We start from the raw sequence: 25,651 nt of genomic DNA on the forward strand, positions 1-25,651 counted from the left end.
TGTTTGTGTGTGTGTGTGTGTGTGTTTGGGGGGGGGGGGAGTCCAGGATGCTTTTGACTGTGGACTTGAAACTCAAGAGCATGGTTACCAAGATCTAGGTTTGGGACTTGAAACTCGAGCATGATTACCAATATCTAGGTTTGAAAAAACAGACCTAGAACTATGCCTTCAGGTTTGTTGAGTAAAAAGAATTTATGATCAGTTTTCTCCATCGTTGGAATCAAGATGTGACTGAAAACAGCATGCAATAATTTAGTCTGGACTGCAGCTTTTGCAAGATGCAAACTAAACAGCAAGAGGACAGAATGAATCCAAAAGTTAGACTTAGAGAAAAACTCCTCGAGAAATAATCGGCAAGAAAGAGAGGAAATGATTAAAGGAAAAGCATCCAAAAGGAGTGGGAAGAAAATATCAAAATTCAATGAAGCAGAAAATAAGCTTGATGTAATTGTGCCAAGAGCCTATGAGCAAGGCTAATGAGGATTAGCAAGTTAAATGCAGGCCATCGATGGTGATGCAGACTAAAATTTTGGTTGAAAACCAGCAAGTGGTGGGGTTTTGTATTCCACTATACCATACATTTACATTTGGTGCTCATGTAACCCTTGATGTAGGATTGTGGTGATGGTTTGAAATCTTCTCTAATTTTGAAGTTAACTTCGCTATTACAAAATTTGTCAACATGCAACTTAATGCCTAAAAAATTCATACCAATGAAATAATGATTGCTAGATATATATGTCCCCACTATCTATTTTGGTCTTGTATTTGGTCAATGTCGCTTCCAGGGTCAAAATCTTGCCGAGAGATGTATTGTGGCACAAACACCAATTCATCATTCAGGCAGGGGATCAACCGTCTTGAATCCTTCTGTTATCCTTGCATTAATGCCTCATCTTAGAATCCCTCCAGCTTAGTGGCATTAATAGTTTGACATAGATTCTTCATGGAGTTTTTATCTTTATGCTTCTTGTTCTAAGCATTGCTTTCTTGCTGATGGATTTCATTTCTGGCACTAATTTCCATTTGAGTGAGTCCTTCAGTCAACATGGCTAAAAGTCCTTCAGTTTTTACTATTTTTGCAATTTCTTCAGAGATTCTTTGTGAAGCGCCCTTCTTGTTCAGAAACTCACGCGATGATTGCTTGATTTCTTTACGTGTCACTAGTTTCCTTTTGAGCCTCAAATAATTGTACTGTAATGCTCCCACCTGAAAGGTGACAACAATTTATCTGGGACATAAACCTTGCCTCAAATTTTAAGCATGCACTTCAAAAGAAAGCAGGCATTCTTCCTTGACCAACTCACACAGAAAGATTAAACCAGGAAGAATGACGATATATAATTCTATCCCTTTCCATCGGATGGTACCTAGGATGAGCAGGGCTCCAAACCACCCCTTTGGACCCCATCTTTCCTCCAGAAGACACCATGCAAAAGCAGCTCCCCAAAGTGGCTCCAAGCTATAGATTATTGCGGTCTCTACTGCAGATACGTTTCGCATTGCTGACATCTGTAACATAATTCATTTGGATGATGATGTAAGTTTTGTTCAAAAAGAAAACCAAATTGGTGCACCACCTGAACAACTAAAAGATATGTTGGATTGGCTGTCACAGAAGGAAATGTGTCAATTTCTGAGTTGTATGAAGCCAAAATCACTCACCTCTATCCACAGGCAGAGACCAGTGGACACCATGCCTGTGTATACCATTGGAATCCAAGGCATGCCAAGAAAGCTTCGCCATACTGCATTTGAATCCAGTTCTTGCAGGTTGACAAACGGCTCTTTAGAGAGAACAATGTTCAATAAAGACCAAAATAGACAGGATAGTGTAATCACGAGGAGCTGAAAACACCAAGAGACACAGCATTAGTAAGTTGAGTGGAACTTCTCAATTCATACATGACTTTCCAAGATGCAACCAAGAATATCTAGATGTAAAATTTTCCATTATGCAAAGCTCTGACTCCTTTAAATTCCTTCCTTACCTGTGTACCAATGAGTGGCAAGCACTTTTGAGGTGGAAGACGTCTGGAGTAATGCTCTGTTTTGATCATATGTATACCAAAAAGAATCGCACTCAATAAACTCCAAAGGTCTCCAATCTAGATCACATATACGGACTGCACATATCAGGACTACATCATCGTGTTTTTTTTTTCTCTCACGCCCAAAAGGAGGGGTGGGCGTGGGAATCTTGCGTAGTTACAGAATTCTAATCAATGTAAAAGAGCCTCACCGTGGCCGGAGAACCACTAGTCTCCAGAAAGCCAACACCTAGAAAAGCAGCTCCTGAGGAAGCCCATGTGAGCTTAGAAATTTCTCTTCCCGATAAGCCAGAGAGAAGAGGGACTGCAATAACCTGCATGCCAGCCATCAAATTCTTCCAATTACTAGCAGCAGATTTGTATCTTTCTCCTTGTTTATCCTAAGACTTAGCACCACAAAATAAAAATATATATAAAATCCTTCGAAACAAAAGTCACCCATAGTGACAAATCAGCGTTCTAAATAGCAAGCATGAAAGTTCCAGTCAGATGCTGGGCCACAGCATGCTCAAAATGCAAGAAATCTTGAGCGAGAGTCACAAGCATGTTTTTTTTTGGGGGGGGGGCAAAAAGATTACTTCTTTAAGTATGAATGAAAGCTGCAAGAGCAAGCTCAAATGCGGGAGTACATTATGTCATGCATGAAAGAAAAAACAGATTGATGGGATGCCGGTTCTCTCCAAAACCCACTTCAATGTCTCATGGCACTCCTTTAGGGCTCAAAGGTTGCATAAAAAGAGCTAACAATATAGGATTCTATTTCTTAGAAACCCCTCTTCCACTATTGCTCATCCATGATATTGTACAGTTTTCCCAATGTGCTCAAGTCCTCTTGCTAGGAGAATTCCAACACTCATACAGGCCCAAATACTTTGATGAGGAATCCAGCATTCCCTGGGATATACACTCAAGGGGCCCACTCTCTGGACGGCATGACTCTATGACAGGTCACTTTGGAGCTAGGATTCACATATGCTCATGTTAACTAGAAACAAGATGTAGAGAAGGACTTACACGTGCTTCCCACATGGCAGAGAGTACAGTGATGTTTCACTGGGTCCCTCGCCTTTGGATTATCCATCTCAGTCTTATCACCAGGAGGTGATCCTGCATACCTAGCTTTCACCATATCCACTGATTGCCTACATGGACTGCCAGCTCAAGAAGCACATGAGTCCTCAGTCACAGTTACCTCAACATGACCTACATAGCCTCTACAGCTGCCATGTAAGCCCCTCTGGCCAAACCAAAGGCCATCCATCTCAGCAGAGCAAAGCCACCTTGCTGCTCTTCAGGGAGCCGAGTATTGGAAAAAACAGAGTGGAGGATAAGGGCAGCAGTGAGAGGAGTGAGATATAGGAGAAGAGGGAGGGGATTCCATGAGAAAGAAGGGGAGTGTGTGTACTAAGGGTGAATACCTCTAGAGTTACCTCCCCTAGGGATTTTTTAGGAACTCCAGAGACATGCATGGCTAGTTGAGGCCCCTCATACACGGTACTACCACGTGGCTTCCTCTGGACGCTTACTCACAGCAGGGAGAAGCACAGGAGAATAGTGACGCCCCTCATACACGGTACTACCATGTGGCCTCCTCTGGACGCTCACTTACAGCAGGGAGAAGCACAGGAGAGTAGCTTGGGCAAGAGGGAGGATTGAGGACCGAGAGAGATATCCCTCAAATTTATCACAAGCTACATGACTTGAACACAATTTCTGATAACAGCATGGCAGTATTCAAGTGAGATGCAGAGTAAAGTTGAGAATCTCACCGTGAAAGCTGAGATAAAAGAAGCACGCCCTGCATCAGTCGTGAGAAGACTGACACCTTGTGTCAAATATCCCATACTTATCCACAATCCAAGATCCACACCAGCGTTTCTGACTTCCTTATCGTTGATACCATGCAAGATATAGGGAAGAAATCCCAAGGTTGCCAATGCAAATCTCCCAAACAAGAATAGCCAAGGATCTGTTATTGCCTCTGCTTCCTTAATGATTGGTATATTACTTCCTACATTGTTGAAATGTAAGGTCAGATAACTTCTGAATAACAAGAAAATGGACAAGTGTCTAGAAATATTTCATTTTTCTCAGAAACTCTTGTTACTGTGACACACAGCACCCAGTTTCAATAGCTTTAAACAGAGCCATCTGCTTGTACAGGTGGACCAAAATTTCTAAATTACCTGATTGGAAATCCAAGATACTTATATGTAAACATGTAGAGAATTGTATCAAAAGGTAATAGCAGCAATTGCTAAACGTCTGGCGGTCAAAAACATGTGCATTGTAGTCATAAATTTGCATCTTGAATATAGGACGTGTGTTTCATGCAGAACATAGTAGCTGGAACAAGAGAAAGACCAAGTCGTAAAGAAAATTTATGAAGTATTAAATAAATGACTCCTCAAACTCCTCTGTTATTGTCTAGAAAAGAAAGCGAGGAAAACAATTGATAAAACACGGCATGTACGCATGTGTACACATAGCAACGTGCTGACATGCATGATTATTAAGACAGCTAAGCACACTTTATACTGGCATATAACAACTCTGTAAGACTATCAGAACTGTCTATATCCCATTGAAGGTATGCGAACACTAGCAAAATAAAGGTGAATTATAGAATAAAAATCAGCTCACATGTGTGTCTCATAGTATTTTTGTGTATGAGTGTGCACATACACACACACACACACACACACACACATGCATGTGTGTACACGTTCATGCATGCATGTGCATGTTTGACAAGGGGTTGGGGGGACCATAGGGGAAGGCCAAAGAATCCTATGAGACCCCCCAGCCTCCCTTGATCCTCTCCTCCGCTTCAGGCCCCGCTTCAGGCCTATAGCCCGTGGCACGGGCAGCACGCAGCCCCGCGACAGCAAGAAGCGGTCCCCAGCCCACCATACGGGTGGGGCGAAATCCTGCAACAGCAAGGCGAGGGGGTGCAGCTAAGCGACCACGTTTGGCGCACCCTATAGCGGCTTGGCAGCCTTCGCGTGACCTCCACCGTTGCTTCGATCAAGTGTACCTTAGGCAGCTCATTGGGCATCAATTTGAAACCACACAGCCAACCCTCAGTCTTTGGGCTGGCCTTGAGTGACCAGCCAGCCAAGGCATCTCATCTGGTTGTCTCTCAAGTCCGTTTCAAGGGTGACAGCTAGCTGGGGAGCTGTTCCTTCCCTTCAGCATGTCTTTCCCCTGCTGAATCTCGGACAAGCCTTCACATCTCTTGACAAAGATTCATCAGCAAGTACTTCCCCTTCAATGGTAAGCGGGCTCTTGGCGGTTTTCCTCTCGTTTGTGGGAGCTCCTCTTGCTCTTTCTAGGGACGTGTGCTAGCTGTCCCTATCTAGAGCCTTCCCTTCTTTCCTCTCCTTCCTTTTTGTAGTTTCCCGATTTTCTTATCTCAGTGAGCGGTGCAGTTTTTTCTTATCTTTGGTGATTGGGACTCTTGGTGGCGACCTCTGGTCTAGCCAAAGGGGCTCTGTGGCAGCACCCTCGACTCCCCCAGCCATCAAACTTCTCCTATCGCTGGCTGATAAGAAACAGGTATAGCAAGCAATGAATCTACTACACGACAGGATAGTGGTGGGTAGGATAGTCGGTCTCACTCCCACGAGGAGACAGATTCGAGACTGGATCCAAGACAACTGGGCATTAAATGGCGACCACATCCAGGAGGTCAGCATTTACAGACAAGCTGTGTTTCTCCTCCTGCTTGGCTCCTCGGATACTGCTCTGGCTCTCGTGGAGAGGAGCCCTATTCTCTTGGGCCCACATTTGGTGTCCTTTTCCCTTGGTATCATGGATTTACGTTAGAGGACATGGAGTCGACTCACCATGTTCCCCGCTTTCCAGTGACAGTCCGCTTCTCAGGGCTGCTGAGGGAGTATACAGCCATCCTTCCTTCTATCGGATCCGGTACAGTACTAGAGTATGGCCATCTCTCTAGCGGGATGTGAGACACTGGTGTAGATCTTGTCACCAATGTCAGCAAATGGGGAAGAGAGTTCTTTATCAAGAATTAAGGAATGTTGTCACCACAATGTAAATATCCTAAGTCAAAGTACAGTTGACCATTTATTTGATCATAATTAAAGAGTTTTTATATGTGTTAATTACGGTCAAAGAGTTATTTTAATGGTCGAAGTATTGACTCCAGTCAAGTAAATCTGACTGCGGTCAGAGAGTGTTGACTTCGGTCAACAAGACTTGGCATGCGCCAAGAGGGTTAACCCCGGTTAACCAAGATGTGCCAACTCCGGTTGGAGAGACTTGGCTATGATTAAGGCGCCTTGACCCTTAGTCAAAGCTCTTTAATTATAATCAAGAGTGTTGACTCCGGTCAACCAGAGAAAATATATATATATTTATTTGTATATATATTTGTTTAGATGTGCACATGTGTTCAGTGGGGACGCCCACCGTGACTAGGATTAGTCCACAGTGTGTTATTTGCATGCAAAGCGCTAACAATTAATGGGTACCATGGTGGTGCGCTTTAATTAATTGTTGCAGGTACTAGCAAGGATTATTTTTCCTAAGCGAAATGGGAGCCTGACAAGCATCTGGGAAGCGGTTCGTGTGACCGAGAGCTTTGAAGACTCCAGAATGGCCCTTAGAGGCTTGTAATAGGATTTAGTCTAGATTTTAGACAAGTGGCATGTTGCCAATTTGAATGGAGCTTGAAGCTCTTGTAAAAGTAAGGATTTTTCATGTTTTAGAGGGAGAGACTGACGAGACAGCTTTAAGCTGAACTTCTGTATTGAATTTCGGAAATGAATAAAAGACCTTCGGGGGGGTCCAGCCCGACAATTTGTCCTGGGCCCTAGTGCATCTCCAGAGAGAGGGAGTGAGGGAGAGCTTTGGAGAGTAGAATTCTGTCTGGTTTTTATGAAGCCATAGCTGTTTCATCAGTTTCGGTTGTAAATGTTGTAATTACTTTCAATATTTTCGAAAAGTGGAGTGTGGATACGATAGGACCCATACCTATGACAGCAAGAGGAATTGTTACCTATTGACCGAAATAAAGTATCTATCCAGATGGGGAGAGGCAAAGGTTGTGAAGTTTGTAAATGCAAAGACGGTGTGTAAGTTTATTTATGAGGAAATTTGCTGTCGTTTTGGTGTACCTTTAAAAAGAGTTTCAGATAGAGGACCGGGGTTTAGGAGTGAATTAGTAGATCTTCTGTGTGATAAGTTAAAAATTAAGCACAGGTATGCCACCCCACACTATCCACAATGCAATGCCATGGATATTTTGATGGTGAGCTTACAGGGATAATGGGAAAGATTATGAGAGTCTTTGAGAAGAGTTGGGACTTATCGGTATCATGGGCTTTGTGGGCATACCACATTGCTGTGAAGGAAGGAAGAACTAAGTTTTCTCCTTATCATTTGATCTGCAGAAAGAAAGCTTTATTTTCCATGGAAGTGGAGATTACATCCCTTCAAACACTCATGAAGTTGGATGACAAACCCAATGAAATGTATGAAAATAGATTGTTGGATATGCAAGAAGCCCAATTGGACAGAATCAAAGCAATGGAGCATTATGTCCTGTCTCAGGGGAAAGAAATCAAGAGAGGGTAAATAGTTTCTTAACTATGATAGTAAATTGGGAATTTTGATGGTAATCTACACAAGAATAGACTAAATGGATTGAGATTGAAGAAATACTTGGTAAGAATTATGAAAGTGAGCTTATGTGGAACGGCAGTGATGATTGAAGACAAGTTGGAGAGTCTTATGGATGAACATGTTTCAGATGAGCTGAAGCAAATGTTCAAAACTAAGCTGCAAGACATGAATGTCTGCAGCCTGTGGGTGGAAAAAATATGATAGGCTAAAATCTGTAATAAGTTTTTGAGCACTGTTTATACTGGAGGGTAGCCACATAGCTATGCACATAGCTGTGGGTGGTAGTTTTGAGTTTATCGACACTCTCATCAAGAGACTTTATACTGATGTAAATATTTTTTTGAGATTGTAAATGCTTTTATGGGCTTTTGGGAAATGATGATGTGCAGTGTGGTTGCACCAGGGAATTCAAGAGCATGGTATCCAAATTCCTATGTGCGCTGATGGGATGGCATGTGTTCCTAATTGTTGTCTTATTTCTCATGTTTGTAATATTATGGGTGATGATCACTTTTGTTGAGGTCATGCTTCCAAGCATGTAATGGGTTGGTGGATTATGTGGTTGGCTTGTGAGTGATAGGGCGTTAAATGTTGGCAATGATGTGTAAGCATAAGCCTTGAATTTTGGTGCAATTAATGCTTGGGGTGTGATCTAGGGAAAGTTTTTGAAAGTGGTTTAATGCACTGGTGACATGGTTGGATCCTTTGGGAAGTAATATGCCCATGCACTACTTGGCATCGTGAGGCTGATCAAAGAGCTTCTAGATGGTGAGGTGGTGGTTGGGAGCTTGCTGGAAGGATCATTTGTTGCTCTTGTCGAGGGGCTTCTTGAAGAGATGGAGGTGGAACGACTATGCGGGTTGAGAGGCGCGTGGGATATAGCAGAGGTCGCGTGTGAGCGGGAGGCTGAAAACTATCGCATGAAGGCCATTGTGGGTGACGGGTTACTGGCTTTGGGCATCTCTACTATGCAGGCCGGGGATCCTGCTAGAAGCTATGGACGAGCGAGAGACTGATATTGTCATGTGGGGAGCAGTCGTCAGAGATTGAGGTTGGAGCAATCAAGCAGTGCATTGACGCACAGAGATAGGGGCAGCCCTAAGAAAACTGGGTGCTCCTCCCTGGTTGAATGGTGATGGTTGACTGATCGTTGCTGAAGGATGTTGCTCGCCATTTATTTCTGATGACAGAAGTGAAAGGTTTGTGGATGTGTGGTTTGGCTCGTGTGTGTTCACGGAGGACTAAACGATGGAAGCTGGTTGTTTTTGGAGCTGCATGAGCACGAGAGAGTGAGTAAAGCGCTGGATGCTCTGTGGGCAGAGGTGTAACTCTTTTTTGACGTGCGGCTATTTGGATATTGACTGGTGTGAAAAGAGGAACTAAATACTAGCATTTGTGGTTGATCAGGCTATAGATAGAAATGGAAAGATAGCCTTCATGTGGGCTGTGGGTTTGAAGCTTTTTGAGGCTGACTGTTCTCTGAGTTGTTAAGAGAAGTTCAGGTCTGAGGTTACTTGTCTTGGGCTGTGTAGTTTTTGGGTTCTCTTTGAATTTGTGTGATCCATTTTCAGTCAGTTTGTGGGAAGTTAGTATTAGTCTTGATCTTGGATACATGCTCTGGAGCCCGGTGCATAAGCTCATTACTTGGAGCCCACACTATTTCTGATCCTACTTATCATGGTTTCAGTTTCAGTTTCATACGTACTTTTTTTGAAGTGGAATATGATTCTGTCCTTGGAGTTGGACTCAGAGGTACTTGGAGGTCTTTTTTATGGTTTCCAGATTGAGGTAACCAATGAAACCGGCCTCTAATCACTCAGAGGGCAGTGGAACTAAACCTTTAATCACTTCAGCACTTATTTACAGCTCACAAAGCATATATTACAACCATTAACCATTGCATGATCACCATTTGGCATTTACCCATTTGTTCACAAACATAACCACTGAAAGAGGGATGGAGGCTAGAATGCCCCTGCTCAACAGACATAGACAAGTGCACCCGATTGGCCCCAAACACCGTGGCGCCCCTTTCGGTATTTCTTTATATTTCACAGTGAAATGATTACAAGTTGCATCTGGGAGACCTTCCCTGCAACTGAGCACGCAGCCCCAATTCACAAAGCCTTCGCAAGGCTTTCAAGCATATAACACCATCACATAAGTGCACTTAACCCGTAGGCTCAACCCAAAGGCATTCTCTTTTCCGAGTGCAATTCCATTGGCTGTCCAGATGCAATCACACTGCACCCCAGCTGCACTCTCTTTGAGTGGTTTCCAGATGGCATTCACAAAGCTTTTCAAAGCTCCAAAATAAAATCAGCAAAGTACCCAACCAAGGAATGACTCATGTAGCACTGCCTGGGCACCTATGAGCCAAGAAAGAGGCGGCACACGAGGCCAACCAATAGCTTATGGCAAAAAGAAATTGCAGTAGCAAAATCACAACTCACCAAGCCCTAAAAACTCGAACCAAGTCCTCAATCGCCAAGAGGACATAGTAGCCAATGCCCAATTGCATGCTCAGCCAAAGAGGAGTGCAAAGGCATGAAGAAAGAGCATTTACAAGAGCCGACCAGCAAGAGTTCCACTGAAAAATGCGAAAAGAAGCACTTCTGTCGCGAAGAAGTGGGAGTTCTTGGGCTCAAAAGAAGCGTGCTTCAGAGAGGAATGCATTGAAGAGGAGAGGCCCAGGAGGCGGTAGAAGAAAAAAGGTCCAGAAAAAGCCACTTTTGCAAATTCGACCAGCAAAAGAAGTGCTCAGCTCTGCCCGTTCTACCAAACGCACGGAGGGAAAAGCATATCACTACGAAGGGGAGGCAGAGGGGAAGCCATCGGGCCAAACGGGCCATCGGGCCAAACGGAAGTCGAGGAATCCAAACGGGTGAGGAGTTATGAAGAAAAACGGAATTCAGCTGAAGGAGGCTGAAAAACCAGTCTAAAATCTCAACAAAGGGAGGAGATGAGAGAGAAAACCACACATGTGAAGTTTAGATTAGAAGACCCAGGAAGGTCCAGGAATGGCAAAGGAGATCTGTGACGTATTCCTTTCTCCATTTCTAGACTTATGGATGGTTTGATGAATGGACACTTGTGGAAGGGTATGCCCTTTCAATGGGACACTTCCTATGAGGCACAACCCTTGCCCTTTCGACAAGACACTTCTTATGAGGCACAACCCTTCACAAGAGACACTCTATTGAAGAGACATTTCTATTGTAATGTACCCTCTCATCAAGGGTCACACCCTTCACAAGGGGTACACACCTCTTCATGCACACACACTTTGGAGTACACACCTTTTCATTTGTGACTCTTCACTCTCTATATAAGAGAGGCCCAATTGCATGGATGACACACAACGGATACCCTACAGACATTCAAGCAATACAATTATTCCTTGTTCTCTGCTATTTCAGTCTCCTTCTGCTCCTTAGCACATTTCTAAATATAGTAAATCTAGGATTCCTTACAAGCTCAGCCAAACTCTCACTAGTAGGTAGAGCATTGGTGGTTAACCAGGTCCTTCTTGCCAAGGCCTGGTACATCGCCAGAATGCAAGCCCTCTCTCATCTGCAAGGGGCAGGCAATAGGATGGTGGAGATTGAGGTAGCAATCCTTGATTCTTGGTGGGAGGATTACAGAGTCCTTGGACCCCGCACTACTGGTCAGGTTAGTTCTTGCGGACAGGGGTACCTCTCAAGATACGCTTCCTTCGAGAGTCTCTTGGATCCTACCGTTGCGGGTTTTATAGGGTGGGACCCGGAGGCTCGTTGCAGGCAGAGTTAGAGCCAGATCATGAGACTGAGGCGGCCTTGAAGGGTCTGGAGTGGCAGAGGTTAGGATAGTGGGCCGCCTGCACAAGACTTGGTGCATAGACCCCACCATAGTCTTATCGATCCCCAAGAGCAGTATGGTGCCTATGGCTCTAGGAGGGTAGACCTCTCAACGACATCTAGTGGGATCCAAGAGAGGAGTGGTTTTGGTCAGCCCGTGTAGGGCAATCAGATCAGGTGGAGGAGGTCTCCTTTTCTTATAAGAGTCGCATTTGGCACAACCTATACTCCTTTCCTAAGCTGTCTGTACGGTGTTTTCAAGCATTAACAGAAGTTTCTTTTCTCTGGGGAAAAAAAAAAAAGGCTATGAGATCAAAAGGTAGATACATCACCTGATCACAAAGTCCTTGCAAGGGAACCACAGGTACCCAGTAAACCCATAAAATCTTCCTCCAAGGTAGCCTATGTCTAATTGGCTCTGACTTGACATAGGTCAAGGTAGGTGATGATCTGAAAAGGTATCCGTGCTAGGAGTTCCATCGCAAACTCTGCATTCATAACAATATATATGCAGTGCATGGATTACCACGGATGAAGTGTGAAAACACCATGACCTGTTATTGAGAATTGTAAATTATGCCATATAGTGTAAAAAGGATAGTCCTAGAGTGGACAAAGGATTAGTGTGAATCAACCCTAAGGGTTGAGAAAATATTGTGAACTTTCATTGTAAAACAATGAGGACACCTTTCATCTCTCTCTCTCTCTCTCTCTCTCTCTCTCTCTCTCTCTGTGTGTGTGGTATCAAAGTCTTAGTTCTTCAAATCCAACCATAGTGCTTCCCTTTGTGTTGTCACATCCACCCCTACACTTGAGTTCAAGGTGCCAGCTGGCTACATCGACAAGTGCAACTATATCCTTATTGTAGGTGATTTTGTCATATGTCGTGACCCCATTGTCAGCCCTTATCCAGGGACAGCAGTCAGGCACGAGCTACATAGGTCAGTCTCTCAGCCTCAGGTCAAGTTAGAAATCATGTCCTTGTTCACTGGTACCCACTGGAGAACAATAGGTTAGCCTTAGTTCTTCAAATCCAAGCCATAGTGCTTCCTCTTGTGTTGTTAGATGCACCCCTACACTTGGGTTCAAGGTGCCAGCTGGCTACATCGACAAGTGCAACTATATCCTTATTGTAGGTGACTTTGTCATATGTCGTGACACCATTGTCAGCCCTTATCCAGGGACAGCAGTCAGGCACGAGCTACATAGGTCAGTCTCTCAGCCTCAGGTCAAGTTAGAAATCATGTCCTTGTTCACTAGTACCCATTGGAGAACAATAGGTTAGTGTTTCCATCTTAGGGTTTTAGCTAGGTCTAGGTCTCAACCTAGGGGGGAGCCCAGAAGGGCCCCAAAGGGCTGGACCAAGAGAAGTGACAGGAGCAGCCAAGGTAGGATCCCCAGAAGGGCCCCCTAAGGCATATCCAACCAAAGGAGAATGGGCTAGGGGGGCACCTTTTATAAGCTGCCCTTCTCCCCTCCCTAGGCAGCTGGTAGGGCTGGTATTTATGGCCCAACCAGCCAGCCAACCAGCTGACTGGCTCGTCAGCTATTTCTGGCTGGTTGGGGCCAGCCAACAGGCCCTCTAGCCCCCTATACAAAGGGGGCCTTGCTGCCTTCATTCTCCATTGAGCTCAGGTCCAGCTCCCCTCAGTTTCAGTCTTCCTCTCCAGCCTCAGAGCACCTCTAGCCATCCAAAAATCCCCTGAAAGACAGCAGCAAGCTCAGCAGTCCTTTGGGTGAGTCCAGGAGTTCCTAGTTCCATAGCCCAGGCTCAGAGTAGAGGTTTGGGGTTCTGTTTCAGCAGCTTTCTTTTCCAGTTTTCAGCTCTTTGTCAGTTATATCTTCAGCTCTCTTTAGCTCCATATCTCTCAGCTTTCAAATAGTTCTCTGAAACTCCATATCTCTCAGATTTCTGTCCTCCATCTCTCTTACTGACACAGCTCCACTACATGCCCGGGGATAGTACAAGCCTCTTCAATAGCCTTGCACAGTGGTCTACCTCTACGGTGTGGGCAGCATTGGCCTTGGTCAAGATTGGGCACATTCGTGGGTCCACTCTCAATGTCGAAGGGTCATCCTTGGAGTTGCATCCCGTGCTCTCTGAAGGAGCGTTATTAGTATTTTTGCAGTTCTCCAAGTATAAAGCACATTCTTCCCTATTTGGGGACTGGGACCTTAGTGGGTACATGGGCGCAACCTCTTGTTGTCTACATTCTCTCTCTAACCCTGATGCTCAAGATTGACGGTTTCATGCTAGAACATCTCTTGGCCACTATTGAGTTAACAGTTTTGGATTTTGGAATTCTTTTGTGTTTCATTGCTGAACTTTGATTAGTTTCTGTTGAGATATTGGAAGATATTCCAGTGTTTTCTAGTGTTCAATTGTGGGAATAATTTTCCATCCCATCTAACGTGAAAAGTGCCTGTACTAGTGTCTTCATGAAGAAGGATGAAGGAAGCAAGAGAACATCGCTTTCAGGCTATTTCATTGGCTGAGTTAATGAGACTTGACAAAGGTTTTAGGATTATCTCCACATCTTGGCTACCCCAATTTCATTTATTATTATTGTCCTATTCGTTGAAGCCTTGCCATTCCCTCCTACAGAAGAAGTAGTTCTCGTTCTTTTGCTTCCTAGGGTTTCATAGGTTCCTCAATTTTGGAATACTATTTCTTTAAGATACAGCATTACTAGAATACAAAAATATGCCAAATGCCTGAGCTCTAGGAGGAGATGGTCCTTGTTTGCACCACGTGGCAGTTTTTTAGTGTTCCATCCTCTCATTTAATTCAGTTTGAGACTGTGTGAATATATTTGTTATGGTCACTTTTTTCAGGATTATGAATTTCTTTTTTGTTTTTTGATACATTTGTGATCCGGAAGCAGGCACCTACTGTCCCCGCCGATCTACAAATACACCCTGACAGTGACTCAGCCCTGCTATTTTTTATTATTTGTTCAAGCAAAAAATGCCACATGGCCCCGCGACAGTTCCAGCTGCTGTTCCAAGCCTTGCTAGTCCACCATACATGCTATAAACCCTGTCCAATCCTCTTGTCCAAGTACTCCTACTTCCTACTGTGCCTCGACCATAGTTACCAGGGAACGGCGTTCCGACATCCGGAACGTCTGGAACGCCATTCTAGGTAGTAGGCTGGAACCGGAACAGCCCCAGAACGTCAATTTTATTTATTTATTTATTTATTTTGCTCTTTGAAAGTTTCAAATGGGTATTCTAGAGCTTGTATATAAAGTTTAAAGCTGTAAAATGTTAGTTTCTTTCATTTTCTAACATAGTTTTAAGCCATATGATGACGTGTTATGTATGACGTGGCGTTCCGGTTCCCATTCCCCGTTCCCGGAATGTTCCCGTTCCGACACCCAAATTCCCGGAACGTTCCCGTTCCCTGGTAACTATGGCCTTGACCCCTTCTCCTCCTCATATGGAGGCTCACAGGTGGGTCAGTGACACTCCAATGAATGGTACATGAGGTAAGATCATTCCTTGGGTTATGCTCATTGTATAGGAGGTGTATACATCATTTTTGTCACATAGCATCTGTTATGCTCTAGCCGAGATAGCATGACCTCGGATAGATCGGTGGGCATTTTCTCTTAGATGACCAACTTTTGTAATAGTTAATGTGCGTAATTAAATGGTCAAGAGAAGTAACTGCCAAGGTCCTAGGTGAGGGCGTAATGGCATTGACTAGGTAGTTCTAATAGGGCTAGGGCCTAGGTGCATCTAAATGTGTAAATTGCCAAGGGGCAATTGTTTTTAAAGGAACTCCAAGAGAGGGGTGAAAAAGGATGCATCTAAGAAGGGGCCTAAAATGAAGACATGTGGCCAGGAACTATCTAGGGAATTGTGGGTCTCAGGGATAAGAATGAAGGAAAACAACGATGGATGTTACGATATGATGCATCAACGATCCCTGAGAGTTGGCTGGGAGGAAAAACAAGAAAGCCATCGCCCGTGACAAATAGCAAGAAGGGAGAGCTGTAGAAGTAGCGTAACATTAAAGTTATCGCATGAGCAGCGACGATACGTAGATGTAGCTTTACATTTGGTATCAGAGCAAGGTTAAGGTCGTTTTGTGACGGACAGCAGGTGAAGGATCAGGGGATACAGGATGAGCGACGTACACGATCTACGACAAATTAGGATTGCTGGCTGTCGTGACGAGAAGACAACTACGTCCTGCTGACGGTCTGAGGTTGCGACAATTTGCTCATCGTAAGACTTCTAAAAGAGAGCGGGATAGCGGAACAGGAGGCGACGATGAAATAAAACCCGAAATTTTTTCCCCAACATTCCTTGGCTTTGTCGACCATGCAGAAAGTCTGGAAGGACACCCCGCTACTTGAGGCTTGACTTGACGCAGTGGCTGGTAACGGGGCTGAATCGTGATAATTACTTGCGAAGTGGAGAGATTTACTAGATAAGAGAAACGACGACAAGTAGGAAGAACGTTACGCAGGCAACTAGCCGCCACCTTCAATCCAACGCAAACAGATGATAACGAACAACTGGTGGCGAGCCTTCAATCCCTCTTGACGATCAACGCACACGTGATGGCAGACTTGAATCCAGGAAGCATCTTGTCTTTCGGAAAAATTCTGAGTTGCAGTTAATTCGTTCTTACAGCAGGGACTGTCGTTTATCTTTTTTGTGTATAAGAAAAAGGGGGAAATCCATCATATTTATTTTTAAAAAAAAAAAACCCCAATAAAGGAAGGAAAAAAAAAAAAAAAGAGGAAAAAAAAAAAAACCAAACCCCCTCCCCATCTTCCACTGTGAATCTATGGAAGCAGAAGGACAGAATTCAAGAGTGAATCCTAGTGAGTCTAGAGTACAGTCTACACAACAGATGTCACATCAGGCAGCACCTACATTGATTGGTAGGATTTCAATATTAGAGGATGCTTTACAGCAGATTATGAACCAGCAACTTCAAGTGAATGCTGGTCAAAATGAGATTAGGGAGATGGTGCAAGCCTTGTCGGCTAGACCGCCGTCTAGGATTGATAAGGGCAAAGCTCTAGCTGAGCCAGAGCCCAGTGTACATTCCTTAGAGCGCGCAAGGGTCAAAGTGCCTAATATCGCTAATTATAGACCGGAGAAGTACGCTGGTCGGATGACCGAGCGCAGCTCTGATGTGATCGAGGTTTGGTTGCACAAGTGGGAAGAAGCCTTCGCCATTTGTGAGATTAAATCCGATCTAAAGAAAATCCGCGAGGCCACACACCTGTTTATTGAGGCAGCGGACAGATGGTGGATAAAGCAACAGAAGGATCAAGTTGCTCCAACCACCTGGGAAGGGTTTAAAGCTGAATTCAAGAAACACTTTCTCCCACCTGATGAAGAATCCCGAGCTTGGGATGCTTATAGAAGTCTTCGTCAGAGGAGCTTGTCAGTGGCAGAGTACACTGACAGATTCAGAGAATGTGTCATGAAAATAACAGACCCTCTCCCTATGTCGGTTCACTTAAAGGACTATATCTATGGACTGAACGACAAGATCAAAATGGAAGTTCGGGCTAAATATGTGACTACACTAGATGAATCTATAGCAGTAGCCCTGAACTATGAGGATGCCAGAGGCAGATCTGGTGGATTTGTGCAGGCAGGGACTCAGTATGAGCACCCGAGAAAAGGGGGATTTCAGAGGAAATGGGTTTCAAAGACAAGTGTCTCGCAGCCAAGTGGCCAAACCAAGCAGGTGAAGCCGGTTGAGGGACCAGTAAAAACAAGTACCACCGTTGGGGTGAAAAGGAAAATAACTCCAATGGCAGCCCGAGCTTGGTCAAAGTCCTCGTTGACCCCTGAACAAAAGGAGAAAGCTAGAAAAGAAGGATTGTGCTTCGGCTGCCTTCAGCGACATCAGTGGAAGGATTGTCCACTGAATAAAGACCGTCGCACGGCTAATATGATAATATTTGAATGCGACGTAGAAATGCAGGAGAGTCCCAGTGCGGAACATATGCAGATGCAACTGGCGGGACCTTCTCAGAGGTTAGTACCTTGTTTGTTATGTGTATCTGTTGCTAAGTTAGTGACGAGTGCACCTGATAACATCCTATCTAAGCCCGCAGCAATGGGGTATACAGCCTTCAATGATACGGAGTTAATCAAAATGAAAGGGCAAGTGGCCAATCATGATGTCATTGTGTTGTTTGACTCAGCGTCAACTCACAATGTGATTAACTCCAAGCTCGTGAAGAGGCTGAAACTAAAGACAAGTCCATCTGACTATGCGTATACAGTCAGGATGGCCGATGGAAGTTCAACTTAAGTATGGGACCAAAGGGTTACCCAGTTGGAGCTTCGGATTCATGACTATGCTGAGAAGCTTGATTTTGAAATGACCAAGCTTGCTCATGCAGATATAGCCCTGGGAATGGCGTGGCATTCTAGGAAGAATCCAGCCATTGATTGGAAAAAGCACGTATATCAATTCAAGATGAATGATGTGCTTTATGTCTTACAAGGTGAAAAAGATATACCTCAGGGACCGTTGGTTTCCGTGATGGAAATCAGAAAGGCTCAAGTTGAGTTTTTATTCCTTTGCACAGCATCGGTAGAGCCGGTGGATGAGTCTTCGGCTAGCACTGATGTTACGCAAAGTGGTGAGATGGCCAAGCTGGCTAATCTTATAACAGAGGAGTTCTCTGAATGTTTTAGGGATGAACTACCTTATGGGTTACCTCCAGAGCGGCTTTTTGACATAAGTAGAAAGAGTCTCTTTTCCTTTTGATGAAGAAACCAAGCTCTTCTGCCCATGTGATATCGAGTCCACCTATTAAAGCCATTGGGGCTGTATTCCTTTCCTTTGAAATTCAAAGTGACATCAGAAACCCATTCTCTAATCTCAGAGTCATTTAGGATAGCCACCACATTAATTGATTGCTCCATAATCCTACAAGAAAAGATAATAAAGAATTTAGATACATACAAGTAAAGTACAATATACAACGCTTGATAGAATAAATGTGGGAAATAGCCCAAAAGGCTTTACAAGGCTTCATATGGCAATAAATGTGGGAAATAGCCTAGAAGGCTTTACAACCCTTTTTATTTGCACAACCTGAGTTTCACGGTATTAGAGAGTGCTCTAATGACCGAGATCAGAGAAACTCAAAAGGTGGACGAGTTTGTCCAGAGCTTATGGCCTAAAGCTCATGTGTTAAAACCCGGGGAAAGTGAAAAGGATGACCTGGCATCCAGGAAAGGCCAAACTTATGCAAGATATACCATAAGGGATGGTATGCTAGTTAGAAATGGCAAGGTTGTAGTACCTGGTCAGAATGATCTCAGGCAGAGAGTCATTCGACAGTGCCATGATAGCCCGTGTGCGGGACATCCAGGAGTCGAGAAGACATATGATCTCGTGAGGCGAGATTTCTTTTGGCCAAAGATGAAAAAGCATATTCATGAGTATGTGACACGGTGTTTCTCGTGTCAGGTAAGTAAGGCCGAGCGGGTGAAGCCACCCGGACTTTTACAGCCCTTGGAGATACCACTAAGTAAGTGGGAGAGCATTTCCATGGATTTTATTGTAGGGCTACCTGCAACACAAGGAGGGTATAATTCTATCCTTGTGGTGGTTGATCGTCTAACCAAGATGGCTCACTTCATTCCAACTAGAGAGTCTGTTAGTGCCCGCAAGTGGCGGATTTGTTCATTAGACATATATTTCGTCTGCATGGATTGCCTAGATCCATAGTGTCAGACAGAGATGTTAGATTTACCGGTCCTTTTTGGACAGCGGTATTTGAGACACTAAGGACTGAGTTGGGAATGAGTAGTGGGGATCATCCTGAGACGGATGGTCAGACGGAGAGAGTCAACCAGACTTTAGAGGATATGTTGAGGGCATATGTGTCATTGAGGCAACATACATGGGACAAGTGGTTGCCATTGTTGGAGTTTGCCTACAATGATAGGAAACATTCCTCTACCGGGTTCAGTCCGTTTGAGCTGAACTATGGTTATAGGCCAGCCAATCCAACTATAGTTGGAGTACCTCAGAAAGTGCCTAGTGCCGCGAACTTTGTAGTTCAGATGCGGGAGATGCTAGCACTTGCGAGAGCTAATATCCGCCAGGCTATGGATAGAGCCAAAGTGTATGCGGATGAAAATCGGTCTATAAGAGTATTTGAAGAAGGAGAAAAAGTTTTTCTCAGAATTCCTTCGCACTCAAAGTCGTTGACTTCAGGAGAGTGTGCTAAGTTATCACCTCGATACTGTGGGCCGTGGTTAATTCTAAAGAGAATAGGCAGTGTAGCCTATAAATTAGAATTGCCACAGGGGTGTAAGGTGCACCCGGTTTTTCATGTTTCGCGCTTAAAGAAATTTTTGCATACAGGTGACTCACTAATCGAAGGTGTGGTTTTGTTTCAGGAGATAGAGGATATTGCAAGGCGCAAACCAACAACAATCCTGGACCGAGGAACAATGCAAATACGAAATCGGAAGATACCCACGGTGTTGGTTGCATGGCATGGTCAGCCTCTATCGGAAGCTACCTGGGAATCCGTATACCAGTTACGAAGAGCGTTCCCAGATTTCATCATCGAGGACGCTGATGCTTGAAGAGGGAAGGAATGTTATGCTCTAGCCGAGATAGCATGACCTCGGATAGATCGGTGGGCATTTTCTCTTAGATGACCAACTTTTGTAATAGTTAATGTGCGTAATTAAATGGTCAAGAGAAGTAACTGCCAAGGTCCTAGGTGAGGGCGTAATGGCATTGACTAGGCAGTTCTAATAGGGCTAGGGCCTAGGTGCATCTAAATGTGTAAATTGCCAAGGGGCAATTGTTTTTAAAGGAACTCCAAGAGAGGGGTGAAAAAGGATGCATCTAAGAAGGGGCCTAAAATGAAGACATGTGGCCAGGAACTATCTAGGGAATTGTGGGTCTCAGGGATAAGAATGAAGGAAAACAACGATGGATGTTACGATATGATGCATCAACGATCCCTGAGAGTTGGCTGGGAGGAAAAACAAGAAAGCCATCGCCTGTGACAAATAGCAAGAAGGGAGAGCTGTAGAAGTAGCGTAACATTAGAGTTATCGCATGAGCAGCGACGATACGTAGATGTAGCTTTACAGCATCCCCTTCCCATGACCTAACGAAGAAGGGAAAAGATTTCACCTAGGGAGATACGGAAAAATCAGCTTTTGAGCAATTGAAAGAAGCTATAACCCAATCCCTACCTTGGTGATGCCTGACTTGTAGAAATCATTTGTAGTTCAAGCCTATGCTAGTGGTGAAGGACATGCAGTAGCTTTATGAAAGCAATAGGTTGAAGGAGGCTGAACTGAATCATGATGTTTATGAGAAAGAACTTCTTGCAGTGATTCATGCTTTACAAGTCTGGAAGCATTATCTTCTAGGTGTCGATTCCCTTATCCATACCAACTACCAGAGTGTCCGCTACTTTCTCAAGCAGCCGCTTGTGAGAGAGAAACACATGACGTGGGATAATTTCTTAGCTGCATTTAATTTTCAGATTCGGCATCCTCGAGGTGAAGGAGAACGTGGTAACTTATGCCATGTGTCTTGTAGACCACGAGTTCATGCTATTTCAAAAGCTCATCATGAGGAGGTTATGAAGGAAAAGTTCAAGGATGATCCAGTTTATTCATGTATATTGACAAAATAAAGTTAAGGAGAGGGTCATAAGGATTACTGTGTGTGTGATGGATATTTGTGGAACCAGAACAAAATTTGTGCAACACGGAATATGAGAATAGAAAGTGATCAAGGAATGTCACATCCCCGCTTTTGCAAGACATAGGGATTTATCACTTACCTTAGGGCAGCTTGAAAGGTATTTCTACGGGCCTCAAATCAAAAAAGACGTCTTTCAGTATGTTTCATCGTGTCCAATTTGTCTGAAAAAAAGTATGACGGCTTGTATTACACAGGAATGATGAAATGTTTGCTACAAATCCATTTATTGAGGACCAAAAGTCAGCCTACGATTATGTGCGCAAACACATCATTCAAGCCCAAGAGCGCTAGAGAAATTCTGCAAGCAACAGATGGCCATTGAATTTAAAGAGAGCAATTTGGTATCATTAATGTTCCATAAAGAGAGGTTGAAATCCAAGGTTAGCAATCGGGTTATCTATGTCAAGCTTGACTTGCGAAACTATGGTCCGTTACAAATTTCTCATGAAATAAATGATGTATCTTTTCGAACTGCATCTTCCACTGCATTAGAAGGTCCATAATGCTTTCCATGTCAGCCTTCTTAAGCATTATGATGGATCTATACCATTCCATTGTTATGGATGAAAAGCACTCTGGGGTTGTTGATTGAGCTTGTATCTGAAATTACGATTCAGTTTCAAGCTGATTTTCTCAATCTGAAATTTCGTTTTTCACCTTTGGCCACTTCTCAAAGTGACTTTCTTTGAATTCTAAGGAGTCTCGACATACTTAGTTTTGGAAACATTGACTCTTACTGATTTCCTAACCAGAATTAGTAACTCTAACTATTCATAATTTGAATTCTATGTGTTTCCAAGTTTGAGGGATATGTTGGGTGCCACTATAGTGATTTTACAGCACTCAGCTCTGATATTTGCTGAGATCGTGCTCTACTCAGAAGGATTTTGGCCTTTTCTTCACACTGTTATCTCCGAGGGCTGCCAGTGGTTACCTACAATTATTTTCTATAGTTCGGGTTCTCATCTCCCAATTTCTTTCATTGGGCAGACCATTGTTTACATTGGACTATATATTCATGTTCTAAGACTTCTATGTTTCCTTGGATTCTATCCGAGGTTCTGCATTGCTATTGTAATTAAAGCTGGGCATCATTGTAATAAAGAAACATACCTGGGATCAGCCCAGGTAGCGGGTGTACCACATTCACACCCCATCGGGTGTCGGAGTCTTCTCTTTTTTTTATGCTCTTGATCCTATTCTATGTGTGGAATTCGAATGATATGTGTATGATTGTTGATTTCTAAGTAATGGCTATTTGAAATCCTAAGCTTACTAAGTAATGTAACTAGAAATTGCACTTCGCATAAGCACAACGCCACTATCAAAAACAGCTTCCCAATCCCCAAGATCGATAACTTGTTGGATGAACTCCAAGGCTCTCAATCTTTCTAGAAGATAGGTCTGAGATCAAGATGCCACCAAATCAGATGAAAGAGGGGGATGAGCACCACAAACAACCTTCCACACAAAAGGGACCTATATGAGTTCAAAGTAATGCCCTGTGGATTTGGAACTATACTCGCCAATTTTCATCTTTCAAGCACATTGTGGGCAGGAATGTGATCAGAGTGGGCCCTCCATAACTGAAATGCATGGGGGAAAAGTCAGACCTGTCTCAGTAGCTAAGAGGATTGTTGGGCCTTGCCTCATTCTACAAACAATCCATAAAACATTTTGAAAAAGAGAAACTCCTCTCACCTATCTCCTAAAGAAATATGCCTCCTTGTGCTCAACGGAGGCACATGTTGACTTCGGTGATATGAAGTCTGCTTTGACTCATGCCCAAATGTTGGTATGCCGAGACTTTTCACAATCGTTCATTGTGGAGGCAGATGCCAATAGCAAAGGATTGGGGATCATTGTATGGCAAGACACAGACATCATGAACGGTCAACCGTGACTGCAGGCCGTTGTGTAAAACTAATATTCTCACACATCCACATCTCCATGCGATCTTCATGTAGCGGCAGACCCAGTTGTGGCAAACAGTAGCACTAGAGGAGAAGGCAAATCAAAAAGCAGTCCATTCTTGTCTTTTAAGCTATAAATGCCCGTACATACAAATTTCGGGAGTGTTTGTAACAAGATTACGAACGATAGCTGACAGTTACTACCCCCTAAAAGTAGATAAAACAATCACAATATCCACAGCCTAAAACTTGGACGTGATTCACAAAGACCACCCTATCTTTTGCAACATCAAAATATATTTTTCTAGGTGTAAAATTTCCTAGCTGTGCATCATCTTGCACAGGCCGGCCACAGTCAACTTTTTTTCTTCCTGACAGCCCCTTACGTCGAAGTCGAAACTAGAGAAACGCCAATCCCAGAACTTTGCTCAACTGATAGGACACAGATTTCTTCTTCGCCGGATCAACTAGCTAGAGCCTTTTATTCTTTTCACTTTGCATGTACAAAATTATCGTGTACAAATTATTGGGTCCTCGTAAGAGTAGACAAATATAGAAACCTTTCGGAATTCAAGAAAGTCAAACAGAAAGCCAGCATTAAATTTAGAATGCAATAGGAACTGAAGCTTATGTATGTATGACTGTGCGTCGCGACAAGACGTTTCAAGAGGACGTAGTAGAGAGACTCACCGTACAAAAAAGTGAGCAGGTTCAGCAAGAGTATGCCACGCACGCGCGGATTAGACAAAAATCCAAGTTCCTCCCACCACGATCGTCGCTCGACAAGGGGCTCAAGCAAGTCGTTTCTATCCGTATCAAGGCGCTCCAGGGGCGGGGGAGGGGGGGCAGACTCACGAACGGGGTCATGGAGACGGACGGGAAGAAAGAGGGGCTGGAAGAGGTCGTTAGGAGGAGCAGGAAGGGATGGGAGGAGGACCTGTGGAGGACGTTTTCCTGGAGCTCTCTTGAGCGCTCCAAAGAGGTGAGGGAGGAGGGAGGAGGTGGGGGGGAGGGAGCGAGGGGGAGAAGGGAAGGAAGAGAAGCAGAGATGGCGGGGGATGAGCAGAGCCATGGTAGTCTATCAATGGCGATAGCTCTGAGAGAAACACAGAGAGTGTGTGTTTTGTGCATATCAGGGTGGCGGCGAGGAAGACGACTGCCACGTCCTCACGCCTCCCACGTGTCCCTCTCCCCTTCCCGGCCTTTCCACGTGTCCATTCCTCCTCGCATTTCCCATCCCACCTGGCTCCCCACCAGCTGCCGCCCCGTCCCACGTGGCCGTATCTTTATCCACTTCGGTGCCCTTGCCCTCGTGGCCGTACCTATCCGACGTGGCCCCCCCTATCTCGATAAAAGGTGTAATCTTAGTTTGGTGTGCACTTTTTAAGTCCGTGACCCTTCCATGTTGCCTATAATGTGAGGTTGCGCACCTTATAAGACAAGAGTCCTGCGTGGACTTGTCCAGCGAAGAGCCTCCATTAAATGAGTGCACCTGGTTGGCACGTCATACTATTTTTGCTTATACTTAGGGCGGTTACACACTGGCAAGTCGCCCACGGCGACACTTTACACGTCCCGCGAATTTCCTAAGAGAGAGAGAAAGGGAGAAAATGATGGCCAAATTTTTGAAATTACTAAAATTGGATTTTCGCTTCTTAGAGAAATGACCATCGCTTAAGGCCTAGCCTAGCGGCAGGCCAAAAAATCCATAGGCCCCTACACTATGTAAAAGATAGGGGTGCACAAGACTGGTACCTTTACCCTATCCTCTTTGGCAAGCCCCATGAAAGTTATCAAATGCGAGCCAGCCAAACAAAGAAAGCCGCCCACTCTAGGAGGTGGGCAAGGGCAACCCCTGCGTCCAGAAATGCAAACTCTACCATCTTCGTTCCACTTTTGCATGATTTCATCAGTGTTGCCTAATAGCCAGTGAAAAGCCATGGGAGCTACGATGGCTCTGCTGTCTACATCCGGTTCACTGGCTTGATACGTGGAGGCGATGAGAGAAATCTAGCCCACCATGGGGCCTTGATTGCAAGGCCGCAAGATGCCACCAAATCGATTGGCTTCTGGTGATTTTGAGCCAAAAGGATCCTTGTAATCCGATGCATGGGACCGACTCTTAAGTCTTCGTTCCGTATAGCGTGGAAAGATTTTAAATGCTAGCAATTGCAAGCCATCACCCAAATAGTGTAATAAGGATGTCAAATCCCAAGGCGTAAAAAATTACGATCTAAAGAAGAACTATAGCCAAAGAAAATTATAATGGCACGGAGTAAGGGGGGGTTATCGTAGAACAAGAGAAGACCGGCTTTGAGCTAGGTTTCCTAAACCTCCATCACTGGCTTTAGGGGAGAGTACTATCTCCGCAAAGAGCTCAATCACTACAAGGGTTGCACTAGTGGAGGGGCACTTACTCCCCTTACATTAGAGGCCCCCAAAAAAGTTTTAGGTTACTTTTTG

At 44.3% G+C, this 25,651-nt stretch overlaps 1 protein-coding gene across 1 annotated transcript; it reads right to left on the reverse strand.

Annotated features, from left to right (window-relative positions):
- Positions 1-691: 691 nt before the first annotated feature.
- Positions 692-24,260, reverse strand: LOC147888817 (uncharacterized). Its single transcript, XM_087392373.1, has 7 exons — positions 23,879-24,260; positions 3,821-4,062; positions 2,243-2,365; positions 1,992-2,108; positions 1,666-1,848; positions 1,371-1,512; positions 692-1,209 (listed from the first exon to the last, which is right to left on the reverse strand). The coding sequence occupies exons 1-7, from the start codon at positions 24,258-24,260 to the stop codon at positions 1,154-1,156; spliced, it is 1,245 nt and encodes a 414-aa protein (XP_087248499.1). The 3' UTR covers positions 692-1,153.
- Positions 24,261-25,651: the final 1,391 nt, after the last annotated feature.

The sequence above is a fragment of the Dipteris shenzhenensis genome, chromosome 21 (assembly GCF_047967505.1).
Source record: "Dipteris shenzhenensis isolate YYH24624 ecotype China chromosome 21, Dip_SZ_1.0, whole genome shotgun sequence".
Taxonomy (NCBI): Eukaryota; Viridiplantae; Streptophyta; class Polypodiopsida; order Gleicheniales; family Dipteridaceae; genus Dipteris; species Dipteris shenzhenensis.

Excerpts from the sequence above, each read along its gene's own strand:
- LOC147888817 (XM_087392373.1), bottom strand. The coding sequence starts at position 24,260 with ATGGCTCTGCTCATCCCCCGCCATCTCTGCTTCTCTTCCTTCCCTTCT. Across the intron at positions 2,366-3,820 it reads CTTTTATCTCAGCTTTCACG|GTTATTGCAGTCCCTCTTCT; the intron begins GTGAGATTCTCA and ends GCTGGCATGCAG. Across the intron at positions 2,109-2,242 it reads CTAGTGGTTCTCCGGCCACG|ATTGGAGACCTTTGGAGTTT; the intron begins GTGAGGCTCTTT and ends TATGTGATCTAG.